Here is a 24,854-nt window from a genome sequence, read left to right on the forward strand (position 1 = left end):
ATTTGTTAAAGTCATTTCAGGAAGATGCTCTTCTGTTATTGGAACGATCCACTCCTTCCAAGTAAAACATACAGATAGTTTTATAGAATTGTAGGAGCACTCTTCACACATCCGCCTCCGCCTAAATCGTGTCTGTACGCTTACACATCTCTCTTGCCTTACTTTTCTTGACAGTACCTTCTGTCCATGTGGCCGAGCAGTCAGTACTGTAACTCCCATCTTTTTTTCACTGTCAGACATATGAACATCACCGTCGCGAATTCATAGGTAAGCTTTTTCATGAGGGTTACCAACTGCCGTTAAACGTTTCCTTTTTAGTGTACTAACCGACTTTTCACGTTGTCGACTTAATCATCAATTTTTTCGTTGTCTGTAACATCCAGTTGTAACCTTTTCCTTTCCTCTATAGGTACCGACTTGCACATACTCACCCTCATATGTGGTCCGGTCTTGTTTGTTTGTAGTAAGACGTCGTGACAGACCACACAGACGTGAAGAATTAGACCCCTGTGTTCCAGTGATTTTTGTGTTCTTCTCTGATCGTTTAGCCTATCTCTCATTGGTATTTTCCTAAGTTTCATCATTAACCGTTGCAATTTGCTTCTTTACATAGCTCTCATTTCTCTTTCGTAGTGTACTACTTTATTCTACTGTTGGCACCTCTCCCAGACATTAATTAACCCGCAAACCAGTGCCTGGACGACGATGTCCAACAACTAACCAACCCAGTGACTGGACGTAGTGCGCTGCGCAGAGTCCAAGAACAAACAAAGAAGAAGAAGAACAACTAACCAAGTAGAAGAAGAAGAACAGAGTGTTTTCTAGAGCCCATAACCTCTCCGACAACAACAACAGAGTGTTTTCGGAGTCATTGGAAGTTAAAGATGGGGGATCCACCAATTAGTTTCCAAAAGAAAATTGGAAACAGAATTCCATACATTCCTGGAACCAAGCCATCAATCCAAAACGCCCAGTTACTAACTTCTTTAGGAGTGCCTTCTTTTGATGCTGTTGTTGGTTAGTATCACTGCTTATAATTATTTTCAGGCTATGGTGAATCTACTTAACTAAACTTATTGGTTATTGTTAGAGCTTTGATTTTATGTAATATGAAAATGCGGAATGTGTACGTAAATATGTCGCAAATTATTGTCTAAATACAACAACAATCACCACCGCATACATTCTGAAGTATTGCCATTGATGCTTTCACGGCCCTTAATTACAGACATGATACTGTATTGTTCGTGAGGTTTTTTTTTTCCGCATCTGGGAGGAGATTTATTCTCTCTGTTGAATTATGGAGTTATGTCATTTCGAGTTATTTCGGCCAATAGCAACGTTCCATCACGTAGCTACTATGTGTGGTGGGTATGATCGTTTTTCCCAGTCTTTATCGTTGATTGTTTACTAGCCCTGAGCCGGCATATTAACGGAGCGGTTGTTTACGGAGGGAAAGATCTGGGCGCTTTCAATCGGTGCCTCCGGTGAATCTCCGATTGAAAAACAAGCGTGTAGTTTGAACTTTGATTATAATTTTACCTTCCGCGGCCCAGCACTCGCTACATTCAGCTGCGCGCTTTATGGACATTTATAAAATCGCTATTTTTTCGCAAAACTCCCCTAAGTTAATACTTGAATTGTTTGCGGTATTACAGATACCAAGCTGATAGCTGCGTAACCCAAACCATGCGGCTTTTTGCTGGGCGAGTGAGTCTACGGCTGGCGGAACCGATTCTATAAACTGTTTGGCTCCTGTTCACACCATTATTGGACAGAATTATATTCTCTTTGTGCTGGTCCCCACTGTCAGCAGTCCTGAGAATGTTTTTCCGTGGTTTTCCATTTTCATGCACTAAAGCGAATCCGTTACAGTTTCTAGTATAGGCAACGGCTGCCAATACCCTCTCCTTCACCGGATAAAATCTGCCTGGTCTGCGTGACAGTGTTACTGTCTACGAGGCCCGCCATCCCCATCAGGGGCGGTATGAAAACTTGGGTGGGGGTGGTAGTAGTAGTAGTTTTGTGGCATAGCCAAGTGGGGATTACCGGGGGTTAGAACCCCTCGATAGAATGTTACAAAAAGGAAAATAAACAGAAACTTTGTTTTGCAATCTTTTTTACGTCACATCGACAGAGATAGGTCTTATGACAACGATGGGATAGGAATGGGAAGGAAGCGGCCGTGGCCTTAAATAAGGTATAGCCCCAGCATTTGCCTGGTGTGAAAATGGCAACCCACAGAAAACCATCTTCAGGGCTGCCGACAGTAGGGTTTGAACCCATTATCTCCTGAATGCAAGCTGTTAGCTACATGACCCAACCCGCACAGCTACTTTCTCGGTAAAACCGAAACTGACGATAAACAATAAAGATTCAGAGACGTAGTTGTAGAACCAACAGATCAGTTGAATTTATTTTACAAGAAGCCTCAAAAGTTAGATTTTGGGTTTTAAACTGAACATACCATTCGCTGTAGAACTGGTGACCTTGATCATATTGTTTTTTTTTGTTTTGTTTTTATTTGTAAGTTGCTTTATGTCGCACCGACACAGATATGTCTTATGGCGACGATGGGACAGGGGAGGGCTAGGAGTGGGAAGGAAGCGGCCGTGGCCTTAATTAAGATACAGCCCCAGCATTTGCCTGGTGTGAAAATGGGAAACCACGGAAAACCATCTTCAGGGCTGCCGACAGTGGGGTTCAAACCCACTATCTCCCGAATACTGGATACTGGCCGCACTTAAGCGACTGCAGCTATCAAGCTCGGTGTTCTGTATTTTAATGTAATATTTTGTAGTGTATTGGTACTGCAATCTGAATGTCAACATAATTCCCTTGTATCTGTTTCCTTATTATGACAAGTCTTACATGCGCGCACCCCACACGCACAAGCACCTTCCTTGTGTTCTATCATCATTTTGTAATTGTAACCCTCCATCGGCCGATCCTGTCTATGCTACTGTAGTATTTATATCTTCTTTCATTGAATCTTACGTTCAACCTGTACTCTTGTGAACAGCTGAAATTTTCTAGTGCTCTTAACAGAATGTGGAGATGCACTTTACTCATAAGAAGAAGAAGGAGCAGGAATTGAATGTAATTCATATTATTATTAACTTTTCACCTGTTAAATTGAATGCCTTTGCTGGCAGGACCTAGTGTTTACAGTGCACTATGTCTTCTGGTATAGGCTAGAGCAATTTTGTTACTCTCATTGATCTGTCTTTGTCTTATCCTTGGCTTTGACAATATGAAAGTGACTGAGGTATGAGCGATGCTAGTAATGCCATTCTTTCTGCAGCAGTCCCCGCTATGAATTGTGTGAAAATATTGCTCATAGGGTCGGTTGGTGCATGCATTTCAGTGGTTTGGCAGACTGATATGTAATAGCAACTTCTGGCTCGGTTAGCAAAGCAACGGGAAACTACCTCACTCCTCATTTCCCTAGTACGCCTCTTCAGTGATGCCTAGGCCATATATGACAGCTGATGGCAGAGCTGTTGAGGATCTAATCAGCCTTAGGGCTGAAGACTGAACTATTTAAATCTATAACTACAGAAGATAGTTATATATTATACTGCAGAAAGGAAGGGAGAAATAGTATAATAATGAAAATCCTCAGCTTGTTTCTAGTCATTCGTCCATGTCAGGAATTGAACGAATGAAGCTCCCATCTAGCGGTGAGGATAGGAATTGTGCTGGTTGCTGAAGCCTGTCGTACTCCTCTGGGACAATGATAAATGACTGACAGATGAAATGACATCGGAGAGTTTTGCTGGAATGAAAAATGACGGGGAAAACTGGAGTTCCCGCAGAAAAACCTGTTCTGCCTCTGCTTTGTCCAGCGAAACCTCACATGGAGTGACCGGGATTTGAACCATGAATCCCAGCGGTGAGAGGCCGGCGCGATGTTACCTAAGCCACAGAAGCTCCAAATAGTATAATATATATATTAAAAGAATTTACTAAAAACAGCTTTGGCAAATCTGTCCGTCCGTTCTACTGGACTGATTTGCTTCATTTTTTAAATTCTGTCCGGAATTACCTGCCGGTGAATCGTGAGACATTGATAGGTCTCTAGGTTCAGCCAGCTTTGAGTAATAATAAAATCAAATCATTAAATGATCACTCCAATAATTACAAGCGAAGGCTTACCCTAACCCATAATACAGTTCGTTGTTGGCAGGTTGCTAAGCGACTAACATTTTCTTTTATATTCTGATATATGTGATTTTCATCCTTAGTAATGTCATTGCATGCAGCCATGTTTGATTACTACCTGTCAAACCAGAGAGTATACACTTCCTCTGATCATGGAAGAATATTATTCTGTGCTATATACTCTTTGTTTCACTGACCTTCCCCAGCTTCTAAATATACTGAACAGATGGAAGAACTTCCCTAATAACACCGAGCTCGATAGCTGCACTTGCTTAAGTGCGGCCAGTATTTGGGAGATAGTGGGTTTGAACCTCACTGTCGGCAGCCCTGAAGATGGTTTCCCATGGTTCCCCATTTTCACACCAGGCAAATGTTTGGGCTGTACCTTAATTAAGGCCATGGCCTCTTCCTTCCCACTCCTAGCCCCTTCCTGTCCATCCTTGCCATAAGACCTATCTGTGTCGGTGCGACGTAAAGCAACTTGTAATAATAATAATAATAATAATAATAATAATAATAATCTTACATGCTGCTAATAGAAAACATCAACATATGCACAGACAAGTGGACTAGCCTTCTGTATGATCCGTAATAAAGCACAGGGACAACCTCTTAAAAAAATGGGTGTCTACTTACCCGAACCAGAATTCAGTCACGACCAATTGTATGTTTCACTATCTCTAGCAAGATCGTTTAAAAATATTAAGATCCAGATACACCGAATGGTTGAAGCATAGTGAACTGATTTATTATGTACGGGTAATAAATGTTCATAAAACTATTGGAAAGGGCAGGCAAAACAATGTGACTACGATGGGCCTATCAAGACGAGTTATCTGACCTTTTCATAAGGAATGCTGCAGAGCAGCACAGGTCCACTAATAATAATAATAATAATAATAATAATAATAATAATAATAATAATAAAAAACGCAGAGCATTGTATCAATTTTTCACAGGTACACTTTTCTGAGAAACAACTGAAGCTATGTGCGTAGATATAATGTTTGTTGTGAGAATCCACAGGGCTTTATCTGAATGAGATAAAAAATTTATGTCTATGATAATTAATTTTTCTGATAAAAGATTTTAATGCGAGGATGCATTAATTCTTCTGAATGACTATACATTCTTTGTTAAGGGGTATTGTACTGAATATTAGTGATATAGATCAATTTCTGTGGATGTAGGCAATGCTTTTATAGGGTGCCTACATTCATGGGTGTAAGTTTGAAATTACAGCCCAATATGTCCGTACAGTCGGAACTAGTGCTGCGAACAGGGGGTGGCTCTCCGGTTAACCTCCAAAGCTCCGTAACTGCTTTGCCTCCGCCGGTAGTACTGGAGATCACTGGAGGAGCGCTGTAATCGCATTATCCAATTCAGTCAACAGGAAGGCCACCTGCTCTTCACAGCGCTAATGCTTAATGCCTGTTCTCTTCAGATCAGTTTTAAGTTTCAGCCTAACTTTTCATGTTGCCAATTTTTTGTTAGTTTTGTTTCATTTACATCCCATTCAAATTTGATTTTGCACTTTTAAATGACGACTTTTAAAGCAATTGCCATTTTGGTCCCATTTTGATAAATGCGATTTTTCTAAGACTGTGGGAAGGTCTTCTAAAAAATGTCTGTGAAACTTGCATCCAATTCAACCTCATTTTTTTCTTCTGAACTGGTCATCGGGGTGTCTGAAACTTTAATGGAAGTCTTATGATTGGCCTATTCTTTATTTGTGTTACCCCCAAACTGTATACTAGCTTTAAGTTGAGTAATTTCCTGTATAGAGGAGAAAACTCTTTACACATAAACATCGATTTGATATTGAGATAATTGCCCTTTCAAAAGAGTAGACTTTTCATTTTTTGCTCTGGAGAATGTTCCGAGATTTTGCACAGTTTTATTGATATCACCTATTGTCTCTATAGTAAGAAAAGAACCACGAGGTGAATTATTAATGTATTTTCTTTGCAAACTTTGGTATCATTCCAGCCCCATGCAAAAACATCAGTGATTTCCTTAAAATTGCCATTCTATGAAATAACTGCAGTTGTAATTTTACTGATTCCTTGTTAAAAAAAAGAAATTTGTAATTGGGTAAAATATTTCTCAGAACTGTAATTCAGCCTAATTACTTTTTTCTTGTACTTTTTCAGTGCTTATTATTCTTCCCCAATTTATAAAACATCATATGCCAATTTTTACATTATGCAGTGGATCTTTATGAATTAAGTGAGGATTTTCTATACTCTCACACCTAATATTCTGTCAATTAAGAAAACTATGTACTATAATCAGAATCAGAATTTATCTGAAAAAATTACAGTTGTGGATCAGCAGTACTGTAAGTAATGTTCTGCAAATTCTAGTTCTAAAAATTCACTTGCCTTGCATTCTCAAGCAGTTGTAATTCTTCTTGGACTATAGGCACTCCGTAAGGTTTTAATATAAAAAGTTTAATTACTGATAGGCTGAAGATTTTGTGATAGGCCTAACTATTTCCTATGCAGGACAGTACAGAATTTGGAATTTCTGTGAAGAATGGTCTAATTTTCCTCCAATTTTATCACGCTTTTCTTGTGGCAGACCACAGTGTATTGTTTAGGATTCCTATTACAAATATCCCATTTTGTTAATTGTAGGTATCTAAATCTACACTACCGAGCTCGATAGCTGTAGTCGCTTAAGTGCGGCCAGTATCCAGTATTCGGGAGATAGTAGGTTCGAACCCCACTGTCGGCAGCCCTGAAAATGGTTTTCCGTGGTTTCCCATTTTCACACCAGGCAAATGCTGGGGCTGTACCTTAATTAAGGCCACGGCCGCTTCCTTCCCACTCCTAGCCCTTCCCTGTCCCATCGTCGCCATAAGACCTATCTGTGTCGGAGCGACGTAAAGCAACTAGCAAAAAAAAGATAGCTAAATCTACACTTCATCCCTATGTGGCATTAGATCGCTAGGGAATCTCATTAAGTTGCTCTCGCAGTCCAAATAAATGTCATATATAAAAATGTTGTGTACTAGTGTTAACATTTCAATCCGCATCAATATCACCACTGATCTACTTTTAAGGCATGTTAGATTTCCCTATCAATTGTTTACCTAGTCTTGTTTTAAATTATTTCAGAAAAGTTAGACACTTATTGAAGATCTCCCTTTGGAAAAATTAGTTAATGCACTGTAATTCACAGGTCCACAAGCAATGGACTGTAGTAACACAAAGACAGAAATTACTCTTGCTCGTGCAGCAACAAAACTGCGACTGTCTGTCCACATGCAGCATTATGGATGGGAACTGTCTGTTATGACAAGACTCCTAGTGACCTTATTTATTCAATCGTCCACAGGTAGGTATGAGTATTATGCAAAGTTCAATGTAAATGTCTCAGTGGACCAAAGGACAATTATTTCAAATACAAATATAGGCCTGAATAATAATAATAATAATAATAATAATAATAATAATAATAATAATAATAATAATTCAAGATCTCCATGTTGACTGCCAACCTTCGCTATAGCTCATTCCACGTTAAGAAAACAGTACGGCTCTTATGGACCTACAAGGAGTGAACGCACCCCCTCTGAGACACCTATGATTCCTCGTGATTAAGGGATATTATACTGTACTTTGTAATGTATTATGAAAGACATAAAAAGGATGAGGCATTTTTTCCCATGAGTTATTAAAATAACTGCATAAGATTTTCTTTTTCAGAAATACATTCATAGGGAGGAAGCACAATGGCATGAACAGCCATCTCTTCGTTGCCTTCCTCCATTTTCCTTCTTCTGACCTGCTCTGGTACAAGCCTCTGTGAACTGCCGGTACCTCACTTCTGTAGTGAAGTCATCTACAGTATTTATTTGTTGTGTGTTTTTAGGCTTTAAATCAGTGCATAATGGTCTTGTGTTGAGTGAGAGTTGGTTGTACCGTATATTGCAAAGTATTTGTGTGTGTTCTGTTATTTTCGTACTGTACAGAAGCTGTTACTGAAGATTTTGGTGTTATGGTGTGCAGCGATACGTCATGGCATAACTTGTACTGATAAAAGAAATTGCTGTGTGTTTTATTTGTGCTAGTTTTTGTTATTTAGCTGTTCTTTCTTAAACTCATTTTAATTTTACCACTTTTATTTATGACTGTATTTAATATTTACTATTTTTTGTGACAATACGATAGCTCAGTAGTACCCTGCGTTGCCTGGGGAAATTTATTAAATGCATCCCTCAACCCTCGAGCCCTTAAAAAATGTTATTTTACTATTTTTGCCCCAATTCGCCGTACACTTAAGTACTGAGGTTCTTTATGTGCCGTAGTGTACCTCTGATTCCGTATAAACCAAAAAATAGCTCCTGTAAACCCCCCGTTCACTTGAGTTCATAAAAGTAATTTGCAGCTTAGTTTCTTCTGCTTTTTATCTTGAACTTAAATAGTGAATTTCACAAATTTATTGCCGGTGTTTTTCCGTGATGGTGTTAAGCAGAACCGTTCGATATGGCAACCCTGTTGTCATAAGAACAATACTGTTTTCTTAACATGGAGTGGCACGTTAAAAAGAAGAAGAAGAAATAATAATAATCATTTTATATTCTTTTCTGGACAGTAGCACATTTATAAGAATATTTCAGTTTGGGCTTGGGTAAATTCTTTGGTTATATATTGTAACAGTAAATGTTCTTTACGTCGGCTAGCAGGGCATAAGACTTAACATAGGGCATGTCCGGTCTCAATCTGAATCATTACAGAGAAGAAGGTAGCAAGAAATAAGTAAAATAGAATTTTTCTAAGTTTGTTGAAGAGTTTATTCATAAAATAAAGGTCAAAATTCAACATCACCTCAATACAGAAGTTACAGTGAGTGCCCCTCCTTCGATTGGGCTGGTACTGGTACACTGCAGGTTCGCAGTGTTCATTTACATCTGCACCCTCTTCCGAGAAGGTCTGGAATATCTTGAATTTCTGAAAGATCTTGATCTAGGAGCACTTGTAGAAATGGACACGACACTGCACTAGCGTTCAAAATGTACTTGTTAAGGCATTCGACCTCTGCACAAACAAAGTTATTATTAATAATGATTTCAGACAGATCACAGGTAACGATAGAATGTTCCTAAAGTCTGATCGTACCTGATAGTTATAATGGAATGTCACTGAAGTTGAAGTTCACACAGTTAATAGTACTAGATTTAGTTAAGTATGGAATTAAACTGAACTCATAATGTTAATTAGAATTGAATCTGTGATGTATCAGCCACAGAAAAATAAATCACTTTATCACAGTCAAATACTAATATTGTGGGCTGAAGAATAATGCAGAAAATAAAGTACCTATTTCACTTGTTATTACTTTCCAGTTCAAACAGTTCTATTTCGAATCAATTATTTGTAATAAACTGTAACTAAAGAATCTTATCCTGTGAATTTAGTCCCGTTCACAATTAATAATGTTGAAATGAAAACACAGTTTGTTCTAGAACTGTCCTGAGTTCGATACAAGTCCTATCCACGAAGTAAGAAGTGTGTCTCGTACATTAACTACACCAGTTTATTGAATCACAGATTTGAGACTAAGTCCTACCAAGAATTTGATCACTTGGGAAAAATCTAAGTTCGTTGGCACTGTTTAATTCAGTTAACTATGTCAGTCACTTGGTAAAGTAAATGTACAGTTTTAAGAAATATTCTATTACCTTGGTAAAGTAGACGTACACCTTGACGTTTTACAGCCAAAAAATTGACATATCACTGTCATAAAAATTCTATCACTTGTCAAATTCAGACACCGTATTATGTTCTAGTACTTGGTAAAGTAGAACCGTACCCGTGTGGAATTAAAAAATAAGTTTGAACCACACTGGTCACAGAAATAGTTTATCACCTGAAATACACACGTCTTAGCTTGTAATTGAACTTTGATCGTCACACGCAAACGGTGTTGAAAATTTTCACAGTCTGAATCGAAGCATTGTAGAGTTAGTTTTGTCATGCGGACTTAAACTCTCTTCAAGGATCAAACGGGAGAATTACATTACGGCAGAGAATAACCAACAGCCGAGCGACCGGCCTCGACTGTGGCACAAAGTAGACTGATTTTACAGCGAATATGCCTGCCTTTCTATACAGGATCTCTGAGAATTGAGGCTATTTTATCTCATTCATTATCTCCCTTAATCTTGGACATATTTCTTTCAAATTCAGGGATAATGATCACAACAAATTGGGCTACACGATGGTGTAGTTCATTTTCCTGTACGTTAATCCAATTAAAAGTTATTGATGATAGAATGTTTGGAATGTCTATCGGCTGACGTAACTTGACCTTGACTGTGTTCTGCAGGTCGTGACGTCACAAGCTCCACGTCGCTCACAGCTGACTTGCTTGTAGGCTGCCGGATGTGATCGCTTGGAGCGGAATATAACTTTGTACATCGGGGACTCTATCTCGGACCAGCATTCCTGGTACAATATACTGTATAACAAAATTTATCAGTGGATAGTTTGATGTATTCACAAAGACGCACACAAAATGCTGTCAGTTGTGTATGCTATTTTATTTACAAATTGTATTTACATCTTCCACATGCATGCACTAATGAACTGCCATCTTGATAAACAAAACAGTGCTACAAAGAATAAGAAGACTGCAACAGATGCATATCAACTTCCAACCCAACAAAACCAATTCACCTACTTGACTTCAAACACTCGGTTAACACGACTTCCACACAAGTCTCATTAAAACAACTCGACTCTGACTCACAAGACTGCCTCTGTATATACGTTGCCTGGCCAGGCTTCTAGAAGAATACGACACATGTTTTCTTGTAAATTTGAGTTTCTCCAGTAGCCTATTTACAACGTAAGGAATATTCTCCACAAATCTAGTCTCACATTGTGTTGTTCTGGACTTATTACAGTGTGTTGCACAATGTTACATTGCATTATACATCATATATACAGGTAATTATAAATTATATACTATTAATTATGTGTTCTTACATTAACTCATACACTATGTGATCAAAAGTATCCGGACACCCCCAAAAACATACGTTTTTCATCTTAGATGCATTGTGCTGCCACCTACTGCCAGGTACTCCATATCAGCAACCTCAGTAGTCATTAGACATCATGAGAGAGCAGAATGGGGTGCTCCGCGGAGCTCACGGACTTCGAACGTGGTCAGGGGATTGGGTGTCACTTGTGTCAGAAGTCTGTACGCGAGATTTCCACACTCTTAAACATCCCTAGGTCCACTGTTTCTGATGTGATAGTGAAGTGGAAATGTGAAGGGACACGTACAGCACGAAAGCGTACAGGCTGACCTCGTCTGTTGACTGTCAGAGGACGCCGACAGTTGAAGAGGGTCATCGAGTGTAATAGGCAGGCATCTATTTAGACCATTACACAGGAATTCTAAACTGCATCAGGATCCACTCCAAGTACTATGACAGTTCGGCAGGAGGTGAGAAAACTTGGATTTCATGGTGGAGCGGCTGCCCACAAGCCACACATTAACGCAGGTCAGTGCTAAACGACGCCTCGCTTGGTGTAAGGAGCGTAAACATTGGACGATTGAACAGTGCAAAAACGTTGTGTGGAGTGACAAATCACGGTACACAATGTGGCGATCCAATGGCAGGGTGTGGGTATGGCGAATGCCCGTTGAAGTCATCTGCCAGCATGTGTAGTGCCAACAGTAAAATTCGGAGGCGGTGGTGTTACGGTATGGTCGTGCTTTTCATGGAGGGGGCTTGCAGCCCTTGTTGTTTTGCGTGGCACTATCACAGCACAGGCCTACATTGATGTTTTAAGCACCTGCTTGCTCCCCACTGTTAAAGAGCACTTCTGGGATGGCGATTGCATCTTTCATCACAATCGAGCACCTGTTCATAATGCACGGCTTGTAGCAGAGTGGTTACACGACAATAACATCCCTGTAATGGACTGGCCTGCACAGAGTCCCGACCTGAATCTTATAGAACACCTTTGGGATGTTTTGGAACGCCAACTTCGTGCCAGGCCTCACTGACCGTCATCGCTACCTCTCCTCAGTGCAGCACTCCGTAAAGAATGGGCTGCCATTCCCCAAGCAACCTTCCAGCACCTGATTGAACGTATGCCTTTGAGAATGGAAGCTGTCATCAAGGCTAAGGGTGGGCCAACACCATATTAAATTCCAACATTACCAATGGAGGGTGCCACAAACTTGTACATCATGTTCAGCCAGGTGTCCGGATACTTTTGATCACATAGTTTATTTATATACAGCAGATGTTTCATGACAACCTCACAAATAATATGATCATGATTTATACCAAATAAAGTCCGGACATAACAACGTAAATAATAATAATCATAAAAATAATAATATTTGCGATGTTTACTCACGGGTTAAAGAATATTGTTTCCAAGTTATGTTAGTCTGTTACACTTGCATCAAGTTTTGGACAGACTTACATCTTCATGGAATTGTTATCCTGTACATCTATAATGTCTGTGTCACATACTGTTATATGACCAAAAACATGGCCACTGGTTTTCTTGTAGAGTGGGGTTACACTGCATCAGCTCTTCGGCATTGCAAAATTGCTTTACAGGCAATAATATTGCTGCTAGTTAGACACAGGAATTAACTGTTATTTAAATAAGGGCTTCAGGTCTGACAGCTTGATTCTTGATTTAAATTAATAAATGTTCATCGCCAGGGCCTCTTCTTGCAATAGCAGAAGAAGGCAAGGTGGGAGGAGTAACAACCTTGTTAAAAAACTGGGGTTCACTTGATCCAGCTAATAGCACTGTGTAGGGATCCTTGCCTAGACACTGATCAACGGCTTCTGAGGCAGATGTGGTTGTTTGGTATCATCTCATTGGTAAGGAAGGTGGAAAGATTGGTCTCCGTAGTCTTGGAAGGTAAATAATCTCCAACACCAAAACACCCAGAAGCAGGCAAATCGCGTAGTTAGCTTGAATTCATACCAGGTCTATGAAGTGGACATGAATTATACAGAACATGCGATAGAATAATACAACATGAGCTCAAGCGGAATATTAATGAAGCTACATGAGTAAAAGGTCTCGGCCACACACAGCAAACAATCTCATACATACACACATGAATCCGTGTCACCTTCTGTTCTCAAAATAAACATAGTGGATCGGTAAATGAAAATACCGAAAGAAGCGTGTAAAAGTAAAGTTAACACACAAATAAATTAGAAACACATGTAATGAGGGAAACCTTTCTAACCCAACCATGGTGAGAGAAGATTAAAGAAAACTAAATACTTCAATTATGTAAGCAATTCAATTGGCACTGCCGTTGGCTCCCAGTAGCCTACGCAGTGGCCTCCACGGTATGCACTGGCCGTGCATCTTGGTAGGTGTGCTATTTACTGACTGATGAGCCCAACTTAGCACACTGGGGTGAAACGCTGGCAACCAGGAATGAGCTGAAACAGACCAACTATATTGGTATTAAGTCATTTCTTTCTGACAGCGATAATATCATGCAGCCTAACTCTTCTTGGTGGCCTACGTGTGTTGCAAAAAATGAAACATACACTTCTCCAGACTGAAAATTAACATCACTTTTCACTGGACAGTGACAACTTTTCTTGTTGCTTCCAAATACTTTCTGGGGATGCTCATGCTTACCCCTTGACTTAAAGGTCCCATCCCCGTGACACCTGTATTTCATTTTAGATGAACCATCTTTACATTCATACTTGGAGTGACATACAACGAATTCACACACTTGCTCATTTTCTGTTTCACTTTTTCACTTAAGGAAATCCTCTTCATTTGCACATTTTAAACTTTCATTCGCGATACAAATCTCGTGAAAATTGATAAAATGTGCCACCATATCAGATTTTGTAGGACATTCTTCTACACAAAGCGGGCATTTCACTTGAGGTTGTTCACACTTCATAGTCTCTTATGTTGTGAATTTTTATGCCATTCTAAACTGTATTTTGTGTGAGAGGTGAAACTACACAAATCACACAAAAATTTAGCGTTTTTGTTAGTGTGCTTTATTTTTGTGTGGTGATTTTTTCCCTGTAGTTGAAGAATTTAGTACACTCACTACATACGAAATTGTCCATCGTGCAAGCACAAAAAATTCACTTCAATGCGCAATAAAGCACTTTATACACATAACTAATTCACTATTTCATGACCTGGATCCCCAAAACACTGTAGAAGTCTATTAATTCTGCCTGTACTTCACAGCACCACGATTTAAAATAAATCTTATTACCCGTGAAATTAAACGGCAAACCAACCACGATTTTTTAAAAAAGACTCAATACCCATGAAATTATATGGCAGACTCGGCTAAAGACTTGTGAAGTTAACTTACACAAAACAAGCAATACTGAGATGCATTCTCCGCATGTGGTGCAAAATCGCTAGGTAGGAGGTACTAAACGCTGAGATTTCTCGAGCAGTCCCAAGCATAGCCGATTGTGGCTGCACCTCGTCATTCCCTAGACACAAGTGGTCACAGAGCACCATACAATTATCCTAATTGGCGATTTCACTGCCCAGTTAGGGAAAGAATGCAAGTTTAGACACATTGTGGGAGAGTGCGCAGTCCGCATACGGACCAACAAGAATGGAGAGTGCCTAGTTGGACGGAGTAAGGCCTTCAACTTGGTAATGAAGTCAACAGCCTTCAAGCGGTAACAGAAGCAGAGGACTTGGACATCACCCAACAACCCTTTGGGAGAGTTTCAGATAGACCATTTGCTATCTCAAGGGAGTTGCAGAGAAATCCAGAAAATAAGAGTATTGAGAGGAGCAAATTTGGACTCAGAACACTACCTCTCCAAAATAAGGCTAAGAGCTAAGTTTCATACCTAGGAACATGAAAACAATGTCACTCAAGCTTACTAAGTGTGATTTAGAGAAAATTTCAACTTGCATCCAGTTCACAGAGAAATTGGAAGCACTGGAATGTAGTTAGGGTGAACTGAGGGACAACTTAGCAAAAGTTGCTACCGAGACTGCTCCATTGCTAAAACAGAAGAAGCATGTCTGGTGGACAAATACCTGCGAAGAAGCAGTGACGTGGAGACAGACAGGCTAACTAAAGTGGAACTCGCAGAAGGTACAATACAACAGGGATAATTGCATAGAGCCTCGGAAGTTAACTGCCAGAACCATCAGACAAGTAAAAGGTCAGTTCACAAAGGACCCATTGACACAGTTGGATGAAGACTTCAAGAAGAACAACTGCAGAAGCTTTAAACAGAACCTCAGCTGCTATAACCCACTCAACCTCCACTTCAGAGAACCAGATGGGAAGATAGCTTGTAATGATACAGACAGCTGCCACCTTGTGGCAAAGTACTTTGAGAATCTCCTTAACTGTGAATTGCCTGTTACATTCTTTGCTTATCAGGACATCATCATGCAACCAAACTCTATCACCAACTAAAGAAGAAGTGATAAAAATAATTCAGTTCTTGAAAACCAACAAAACATCAGGTGATGAATCAATAGTAGCTGAACTATAGAAGACTGTCAAAAGTTTAATGGAGATCCTACAAAACGTTTGGGAGACCGAAACATTGCCTAGTGTCTGGACTTCTGTTTGATTCATCCTTGCACAAGAAGGGAGACTTGACGGACATCAACAACTATTGAGTAATCTCATTGGTACATGTCACATACAAAATTTTCTGCAATTTACACAGAGCTGAACCCCAACTAGACCCACAGTTACGAGAATACCAAGGGGGATTCAGAAAAGGATGCTCTTGTACTGAACAGATACTGAACCTGAAGTCAGTGCTACGACAGGTAAACATGGCTTGTAAGAAATATGTCATTGTCTTTGTTGATTTTAAGAGGGTGTATGACTCAGTTGACTCTCATGAAAATCCTGCACAAAGTAAAACTGGACCAGAAGACCCATAACCTTATCCAGTAGATTTAAGTAATATCAGTTCATGAGTGAAGTTCAGAGGAACACTCTTCAGTTCATAAGTGAAGTTCAGACGAACACACTCAGTTAAGACATCAAGACAGGGAAATGCTCTCGATGCTCTCTCCCCTTCCCTCGTAACTATGCAATGGAAAAAGTAATAATAGAGTGGCGAAAGAATTTAGCTAAACAAGGGATTCCATATCTCTCTAGGATACAAGCGCAATGGACTCAATATTGATTGCCTGGCATTCGCTGATGACCTGGCACTTCTAATTCAATAGAAACTTCAATAAAACAGCTCACTGTTCTCAGAAGACAAGCAGCAAAGGAAGGGCTACACATGTCAATTGAGAAAACACAATACATCACGAAAATCAGTGAATCCTCTTGTACACTACATCTGGAGCAGGGAAGGATCATGAAAACCAACAGGTTTAAGTACCTGTGAAAATGGTTAGAACCCAGTCTCCCTGAAGGAGTAGCATTGTCATCTCAAGTTAACAAAGTAGGACTGTCATGCCAACTGACCAAGAACACCTGCAATAAAAAGTGTCTCTCCAAAACACTAAAATGAAGCACTATCAAACAGTCATCTACCCTGAAGTCTTATATGCTTCAGATCATTCAATATTCAACAGGAAGCTCGAAATCCAGGAGAGAAAAATATTGATGAAGATATTTAGGACCAATCAAGGAACAGATACGAAGGCAACACAACCAAGAGCTCTACAAATATCATGATAGTGGCCAGGTGCGTTTTATGGACATGTCTGCAGGATGCATCCTGCCAAGCTGATCAATCAGCTTCTCACTTACTGGCATAAGAGGACGACCAAGTCACCATGGTTGATGGAAGTAAGCAAAGACCTGCAGGAACTGGGAGGGACAGAAAGAAACTTAAAAGACCGGACCTTCCCTGGAGGTTAAACAAATGAGGTTCCAGAGCAAACTTTCAAGAAGGAACATGGATACCATGTGGAGAAAGGAGAGGAACGAACAACATGGCCAGAGGATGCACAGTTATTGGGTAAATATCAAAACCCACCCTAAAGGCAATAGTTGAATGTCATGGTGCCTAGTCGGCCTATACAAATCAATAATCAATAATATTCCTTCCCACATGAAGTTTAAGTATAATTTCAGTCCTTTTTATATCTCAGTGAGCTATTTTTGCTATAATTATTCCCAAAGAATAAACAGGTCAGGATCTTCCTGCTACCGTATATGACAGTAGACAGTACTACCTGTGACTGTCTGGCCGAGGGTCAAGCAAGTGGCAATTACCAAACTTGACACCCGAAGGGCGGGGTGGGACCAGCAGATACGGGCAGAGGATCCCTCCTTTTGGAGGCCAGACAAAGCTTCTGTGTGGGAAATTACATAATATAAATTCACTGGAGAGGAGAACATGGTCAACGATTTATATGGCAGAAGTGGACCCCAGTCCCAATGGCAAGTAAGGGCATTGGAGAGGTAGAAGGTAAAGGCTTCCACTATCCGTAACCTGGGCACTTGTTGGGATAGAGTGGTTAGCTCTATGTCCGGCTGCCTTTGCCCCCAGGAATGAATTTCTTAAAAGTTTGTTGTGTTCTCTCTCTCTTTTTGTTAGTTTTAATCACACCAAATGAAAATGGACAATGAAGGGCTTGCTCTATCAGCTTGTGTCACAGCGTTACCTATGAAATTTAATTTGTTGACCGTTATATTCATTACTTAAACGTTTGTTGTGTTAATTTTTGGCAACGCTTCAGTATGTACTGCAGAATATTAGCACTGTGAGTCAACGTTTGCAGCACAGGCATCTAGGCGCAATTTCACTGTCATTCGTTTCTTTCTCATAGACTTTTGAACTTAGGAATTAGTGTATGTTGTTAGGTGTGGCAACAGAGGTGGTCTGGGAGCATAAGCCCCAGGTTAAGGCCGGAGGGAATGTGTACAAAGATGGAATACTCTAATAAATTACCTTTTGTCATAAATGTCTTGTGGCTGGGGTTCATCTGAAAAATTTTGTAGCGTGACACGACAAAATGCGTGATGTAAGTTATGGATGGATGGTCAATGTTACCTAGCAACTGTGCAGGCTATGTCTTATTGCTGGGTGCCATCTGAAATTAGCGACCATTGATGGATGGCAATAACCGGGAGACATATTTACGATCATTTGATTTTCACAAAGGGAAAGTGGTTTCTTTTTGCCTTGCCATGTGGGCAGTGTGAGCCGCGGCCAGAGAAGAAAAGTCTCTTGAAGAGAGTGTGGCCCCAAAGAGGCCACTGTTCTCATAACAGAGATTGATTGGCCTGCATATGCAAAGACAGGTCATGAACCTGGCGTTAGTACTGGTTGCCTTTAGTTGTGTTTTTTATCGTGTGCGGGTTGGTAACCGAATGCATTTATCTTTATTTCTGGAAACGATGTCATATCCAATTATACACTACTGTCCAAAAGTTAAGCATAATCACTAAACGAGGCCATACTGCCTGATAGGGATGTCAGACAGATTGCTGAACAAGCGGAACCGGACTCTCACACCATATGTCACACAATTTCTCCAAGAAAACAGTGTCCGAAAGGTTCTGATAGCTGAAGTACACCTTTGACAACAACTAACAATGTGGCAGTGCCTTCCAACACAAAATATGCTGTTAATAGGGTGTATGGTTTCCCCTAATGGCCACACATGCTTCGCAGCGACGTGGCATGCGCTCTATCAGATGGTTCAAGAGCTCTTGTGGCAGTCGATCCCATTCCTCTGAAAGGGCAATGCGAAGGTCTTGGAGGGTCCTTGGTGGAGGCTGACGGGATGCAATTCACCTCCCCAATGCACCCCAGGCATGTTCTATAGGATTCATATCCGCAGACCTCGCTGGCCAGTCCATGCGATGAATGTCTTCCCCAGCCAGAAATTCATCCACCAGAGCAGCGCGGTGCGGTCGGGCATTATCGTCCATTAAGAGGAAGTCTGGACCAACTGCACCTCTAAAGAGTCGAACATGTGATCTCAGTACCTCATCCCTGTATCTCCGAGCGTTAACAGTGTTCCTCGGACCATCCCTGAAGGTGCGCAGGTCCACACGGCCATTCAACATGATGACGCCCTACACTATGACGCCACCACCACCATACTGATCCCATTCCACGATGTTCCTGTGGTTGTATCGGCTACCTGGTTCTCTTTAGATTGATGTGCGATGGGAGTCGTTCTGCAGACTGAAGCGAGATTCATCTGTGAAGAGCACATGCCTCCATTCGTTCATGGTTCAGTTTCGATATTGACTGCTCCACAGTAAACAGGCCCATCTCTGAGCTGAGTGAGCTTTACGCACACCGCTGGACGTCGGGTAAACAGCCCTACTGTTCTGAGCCTCCGGTACTCAGTTTGCCAGGAAACGGCAACCCCTGAGACGGCTGCAAGCACCGCCGACAATTGTCTTGCAGGTGCACTCCGATTTCATCGGGCGGTTAAGGCCAGATATTGGTCCTGCTGTGGGGTGGTTACCCTTGGTCGATCTGGTACTGGCCTACGACTAACATCTTTTGTGTTTCGAAATAGTCTCCAAAGCCTGGAAATGACAATTTGTGGCACATTCAAGGATACGGTGACTTCAGTCTGTGTCTGGCCTGCTTCCAGGCAGCTGAGTATTCTGCCCTGAAAAACGGGGTCCAAATGGCATCGTGCCATTATGTTGTCACGTTCACCATGAGGCTACACTCCACACACTATAACAGGGCAAACACGACTGAGGGAATATGGGACACAGGCACTGGCTGGGTGTACCTTGCGTTTACACCGCTAGTCAAAGCAGGGAACACCCCTTTTCTATACAGAGCGAACACGTAAGGTTGGTAGGTGCATATGTCGTGCGATTTGCAGTCTATTTCCTGTTGCCGTGCTTACTCGTAACATGTGCTTAACTTCTGATCACTAGTGTATCTCAGCCAATGGAAATATTAGTGCATGCTTGAGCAATGCAGAATGGCGTGTGTTACATTTCATTCTGGGGACTGGCGGGTTGGTCCGTTTCTCTCATAGTGATCACATCTATTCTCTAGAAGATATTTTACATGTCTATCATTTCAATTCCATTAGAATTGCTACTGAATTTCTACCTAGTTTTTTAGTGATGTTGAAATTAAAATGTATATTTCGTAAGAGTTACTTTGTTCTAATTATATTTATGCTCTCTTTCCTAGGTGGTGGCATTCCTGTTGGAACTGTTATTTTAATAGGTTGGTATATTAAAAATTATCAGAATAGATTATGTCATAGGTAGAGGTTGTAATATTATAAATATTATAAATATACAAATCTGAATAATAACCAAAGGGTGTACTGTAAAGGAAAGTACACAACAAATGAACAAACCCTAAGCCATTGCAGATCTTGAATAACCCTGGTAACACGGTATCCTGCTATTACACCAACCAATTACAAGATGGCTGTGTTTAGATTGTGCACCCAACTGCACAAAATTTGGCGACTAGCTAACATTTTATGTGATTGAGTGTACAAAATAAATAGGCTGTGATTTCCTCTTTGTGTCATCTGCCCCTGTAAGTGGGAGCGGTAGAATCACACCCACGGTATCCCCTGCCTGTCATAAGAGGTCACTAAAAGGGGCCCCAGGGCTCTCAACTTGGGAGCATGGATTGCCATGAGTCCTGGCATTGCTTCCATTTACTTGTGCCAGGCTCCAAACTCTCATCTATCCAATGCGGCCTCCCTTGATCAACTCGTTCTTTTCCGACCACGGCGAGAGCATTCGATGCCTAGGGAGTCTTACATTTTCACGCCCTTCGTGGCTCTTGTCTTCCTTTGGCCTATACCTTCATTTTTTGAAGTGTTGGATCCCTTCCATTTTTTCTCTCTGATTAGTGTCATATAGAGGATGGTTGCCTAGTTGTACTTCCTCTTAAAACAGTAATCACCACCACTCTTCGTGTCATCGTATTTGATTAGTAGTTGTCCCATTAGTCTGATGTTCATAAACACATTACATACAATGGTCCTCATCTACAGGCTGTGATTTCCAATGCTAATGTTGCTGTCTCTCAGATCTTACACCCCTATAAAACTGGGTCGGTATGAGCCAGACCTCAAACAACAAAATCTTTGACGTGTTGGAAATCACATCCAAAAACAGGCAGTAGCCAGTAAAGCAAACTGATAAATTTGAAGAAAATGTGTTGGTCACAAATCTGAGTATTTTGTTCCCAAGTTTTGTTTATGTAATGTGTCTTTGTTAAAAGATATGCATAAGAAAGTACCATTTGTAGTAGGCACTAGAATGTAATTTCAGCAAGTTAGAATTTAAATTATACCAGAAGTTACTAATAAGGGTAACATAAATGTCCAATAATGCTATCTTGCGGAACCTCCTCTTTATCATTAAAGGATGTCTGGATCCATGCTAAATGCTGGGCTTTGGTTCAAGCGGTCCCAGGTTCAGTTCCTGGCTGGGTTGGGTTTTTAACTTTAACTGATTAATCCCAATGGCTCGGAGGCTGGTTGTAGGTGTCGTCATCAGCATTAGAATTTGTCCGAAATAGGGCCCCATCCTCACAGATGCACATGTTGCATGCAGTTATTATACAGGATGAGGTAGTGTTTCATCTACTATAATTCTCTGAGATCTCTTTTCTAGAAATTTAGCCGCCCATTCAAACACTTTTTTGTCTAGACCAATAGCCCTCAATTTCGTCGGTCGTCTCCCATGATTTACCTTATCAAAAACTGTGGATAGATAATTAGTGACTCAGTCCATTTGACTTCATCAAACTAAAATATCTGCTATATCTTGCTGGAATTATACAAGTTGGATCTCTCTGAAATAATCTTTCCTAAACCTACAGTGCCTTCTATCAGACCAGTTAGTAATTCTGCAAATGTCTATAATCAGAAATGCTTTCCCAGAACTTTTATGTCACTGGAACTGTACTCTAATTGGGGTGTTACCAGAGACTTACATGCCTTCTCCTTTACATCCTGACTACAACCCCTAAAAAAACCTTTCTTTATAACCTCCTAATAATGTTATTACCCCAACGAAGATCATTCCTTATAGCAACACCTAGACCGAGCTCGATAGCTGCAGTCGCTTAAGTGCGCCCAGTATCCAGTAATCGGGAGATAGTGGGTTCGAGTCCCACTGTCGGCAGCCCTAAAGATGATTTTTCATGGTTTCCCATTTTCACACCAGGCAAATGTCAGGGCTGTACCTTAATTAAGGCCATGGCCGCTTCCTTCCAATTCCTAGGCCTTTCCTATCCCATCGTCGCCGTAAGACATATCTGTGTCGGTGCGACATAAAGCAAATAGCAAGTAGCAACACCTAGGTACTGATAATATTAATTGCTTTACGTCCCACTAACTACTTTTACGATTTTTGGAGACGCTGAGGTGCTGGAATTTAGTCCCGCAGGAGTTCTTTTACATGCCAGTAAATCTACCAACAGGAGGCTGACCTGTTTGAGCATCTTCAAATACCACCAGGCTGAGCCAGGATCAAACCTGCGAAGTTGGGATCAGAAGGCCAGCACCTCAACCGTCTGAGCCGCTCAGCATGGCGCGTAGGTACTTACAGTGATCCCAATGAGGTACTATCACCCCATCAACACAGTAACTAAAACTGAGAGTAACATATGAATAGTAACACAGTAAGGTTTCCACCTATTCAGTTTATATGTGTTATTTTACATTGTTTCTTTAGTACGAAGACTACTGACATCCACGAGGTTATATTTTACAACCCTAAGCACCCCACTAGTACTTTGTTCCAAACTTGTTTGTATATATATTATTATTTACTACTCACCTGTACCATACTAACATTTCTCATCTCATTACCAAACTTCACTTTATAAATTATAAAATCCATACGATTATTACAGTTAAAAATAACATGTTTTTAGGATTCGACAAAATACTTATGTATGCTTTAATATGGCTGATGATGACCCCTAGGCGGGTCGAAACTAGTTCCATGTAATTTATAACATTGTAAATACATATTAGTACTGAATAGGTGGAAACCTTACTGTGTTACTATTCATATGTTATTCTCAGTTCAGTACGGACCAACAACATGAAATTCATAACCCTTGATAAAACTGAGAGGACTTTTCCTCTTGGTGAAACTTACAAACTGACTTCTCACTCCGCTTATTATACCATTAACTGCTGTCCATCTAACATCATTGTCTAGTTCTTTTTGTAGTTGGTCACGATCCTGTAACTTATTTACTACTCTATACAGCAGCGGTTCTCAAAGGGTGTGCCGTGAAAAAATTGCTTGTGTGTTCAAATATTTTAGTAATACTACACTTGAACCTGCTTTATACCTAACACTGTTTTGCGTAATTCGTATTTGTACGTAATTTTCTTTAGGTCCCAGCAAAATATAATTTAAAAGCGTGTTAATTAAATCTTATTTATACCTAATCCGTTTATACGTAATTCACTGTTATACGTATTAAGTGTCAATGAAATATAACTGAGTTTTGCGTAATTGTAATGAGGACGTGGTTTTTTAAAAGAAACTACTGTATTTACGAAGTTTCCTCTTTGTTGGCTTAGGCGGGAGTAGAGCGGTCGGGTTTTGGTGCTGGAACAGAACACAGAGTTTCGCCGAGTGACATTGTTGACCCTTACTGGCAGCTTAACAAAGGCCAACCGAGCTAGTCCCTTCGCTCTCTATCTCGCTCCTCCTCTACCTTCGTCGTTATTTACCTTCACAATGCTGCCAAAGATTAAGATACATTACAAGCAAAGTGGGCGGTTTCGGTCCGGAAACAAAAGAAAATACAGTAAATTTATTTGAATATGAGAATTTCTTTCGTGGGAACAACGGAGAATTAAAATGTCCACGGTGCCGGTATCTGGTGTTTACTGTTGAATAGTAGTTTTGTCATTCAGTTGCTTTTGATTAGCCTTGGAGAACAGAAAGAGGAAAAGTTATACCCTAGATGAAAATGTAAGAGTTACACGAGAAGTGGATGCTAATCCACACAAAACAAAAACTGAAATTGCTTCAGACTTAGGGATTGCTTATACCACGCTATGTACAGTCGTCAGTGAAAGGGACGCTATTTTGGATAAGTTCTTATAACTTGGTTTAAAGCGCAGCCGTTGGCAAGAAGGAAGGTACGTAGAATTGGAGAAAGCACTTTTCACATGGTTCCAGCAAAGGCAGGCCGCAGCTCTACCAATTAGTGGCGACATGCTGAAGGCAAAGGCAATAGATTTAGCTAAAAAGGATGAGTATCAGTGCTGATTTCAAGGCTTCATCAGGATGGTTGCAAGGATTTAAAGATCGTCATGGAATCACAGGGAGAACAATTTGCAGTGACTCAAAAGTGGACGACGTCACGGTGTAACACTGGAAAGAAGAGGTTCTGCCGGATATCGTAAGCGATTATCAGCCTCCAAACATTTACAGTTGTGATGAGACCGGTCTATTCTACAATCTCCTTTCTAATAAAACATTAGCTGAAAAAGGTGACTCATGCCATGGAAGGAAGAAAAGTAAAATTCATGTAACACTACTTCTCGCCACCAATGCAGATGGATCTGAAAAACTTCCTCCACTTGTGATAGGAAAATCGAAGAATCCGAGGTGTTTTAAGGGTGCAAAAACAAAACCTACGGAGTATGAATCCAGCAGAAATTCTTGGATAACTATGCTTCTAATGGAACAGTGGTTGACAAAAACTGGACATTAAAATGAAAAAGAAACAGAAGAAGATCCTTCTTCTT

The 24,854-nt window shown here is 40.5% G+C and overlaps 1 protein-coding gene across 1 annotated transcript in view; it reads left to right on the forward strand.

The window, feature by feature from the left end:
• Nucleotides 1-803: 803 nt before the first annotated feature.
• Elp4 (Elongator complex protein 4) overlaps nt 804-24,854 on the forward strand; it is a 93,515-nt gene continuing 69,464 nt past the window's right edge. Inside the window, exons 1-2 of the mRNA XM_067144578.2 lie at nt 804-1,017; nt 20,294-20,329. Of these exons, the coding sequence (XP_067000679.1) occupies nt 885-1,017; nt 20,294-20,329 (169 nt within the window). The 5' untranslated portion in view covers nt 804-884. The remainder of the gene's footprint in view (nt 1,018-20,293; nt 20,330-24,854) is intronic.

This window comes from Anabrus simplex, chromosome 3 (genome assembly GCF_040414725.1).
Source record: "Anabrus simplex isolate iqAnaSimp1 chromosome 3, ASM4041472v1, whole genome shotgun sequence".
Classification (NCBI taxonomy): domain Eukaryota; kingdom Metazoa; phylum Arthropoda; class Insecta; order Orthoptera; family Tettigoniidae; genus Anabrus; species Anabrus simplex.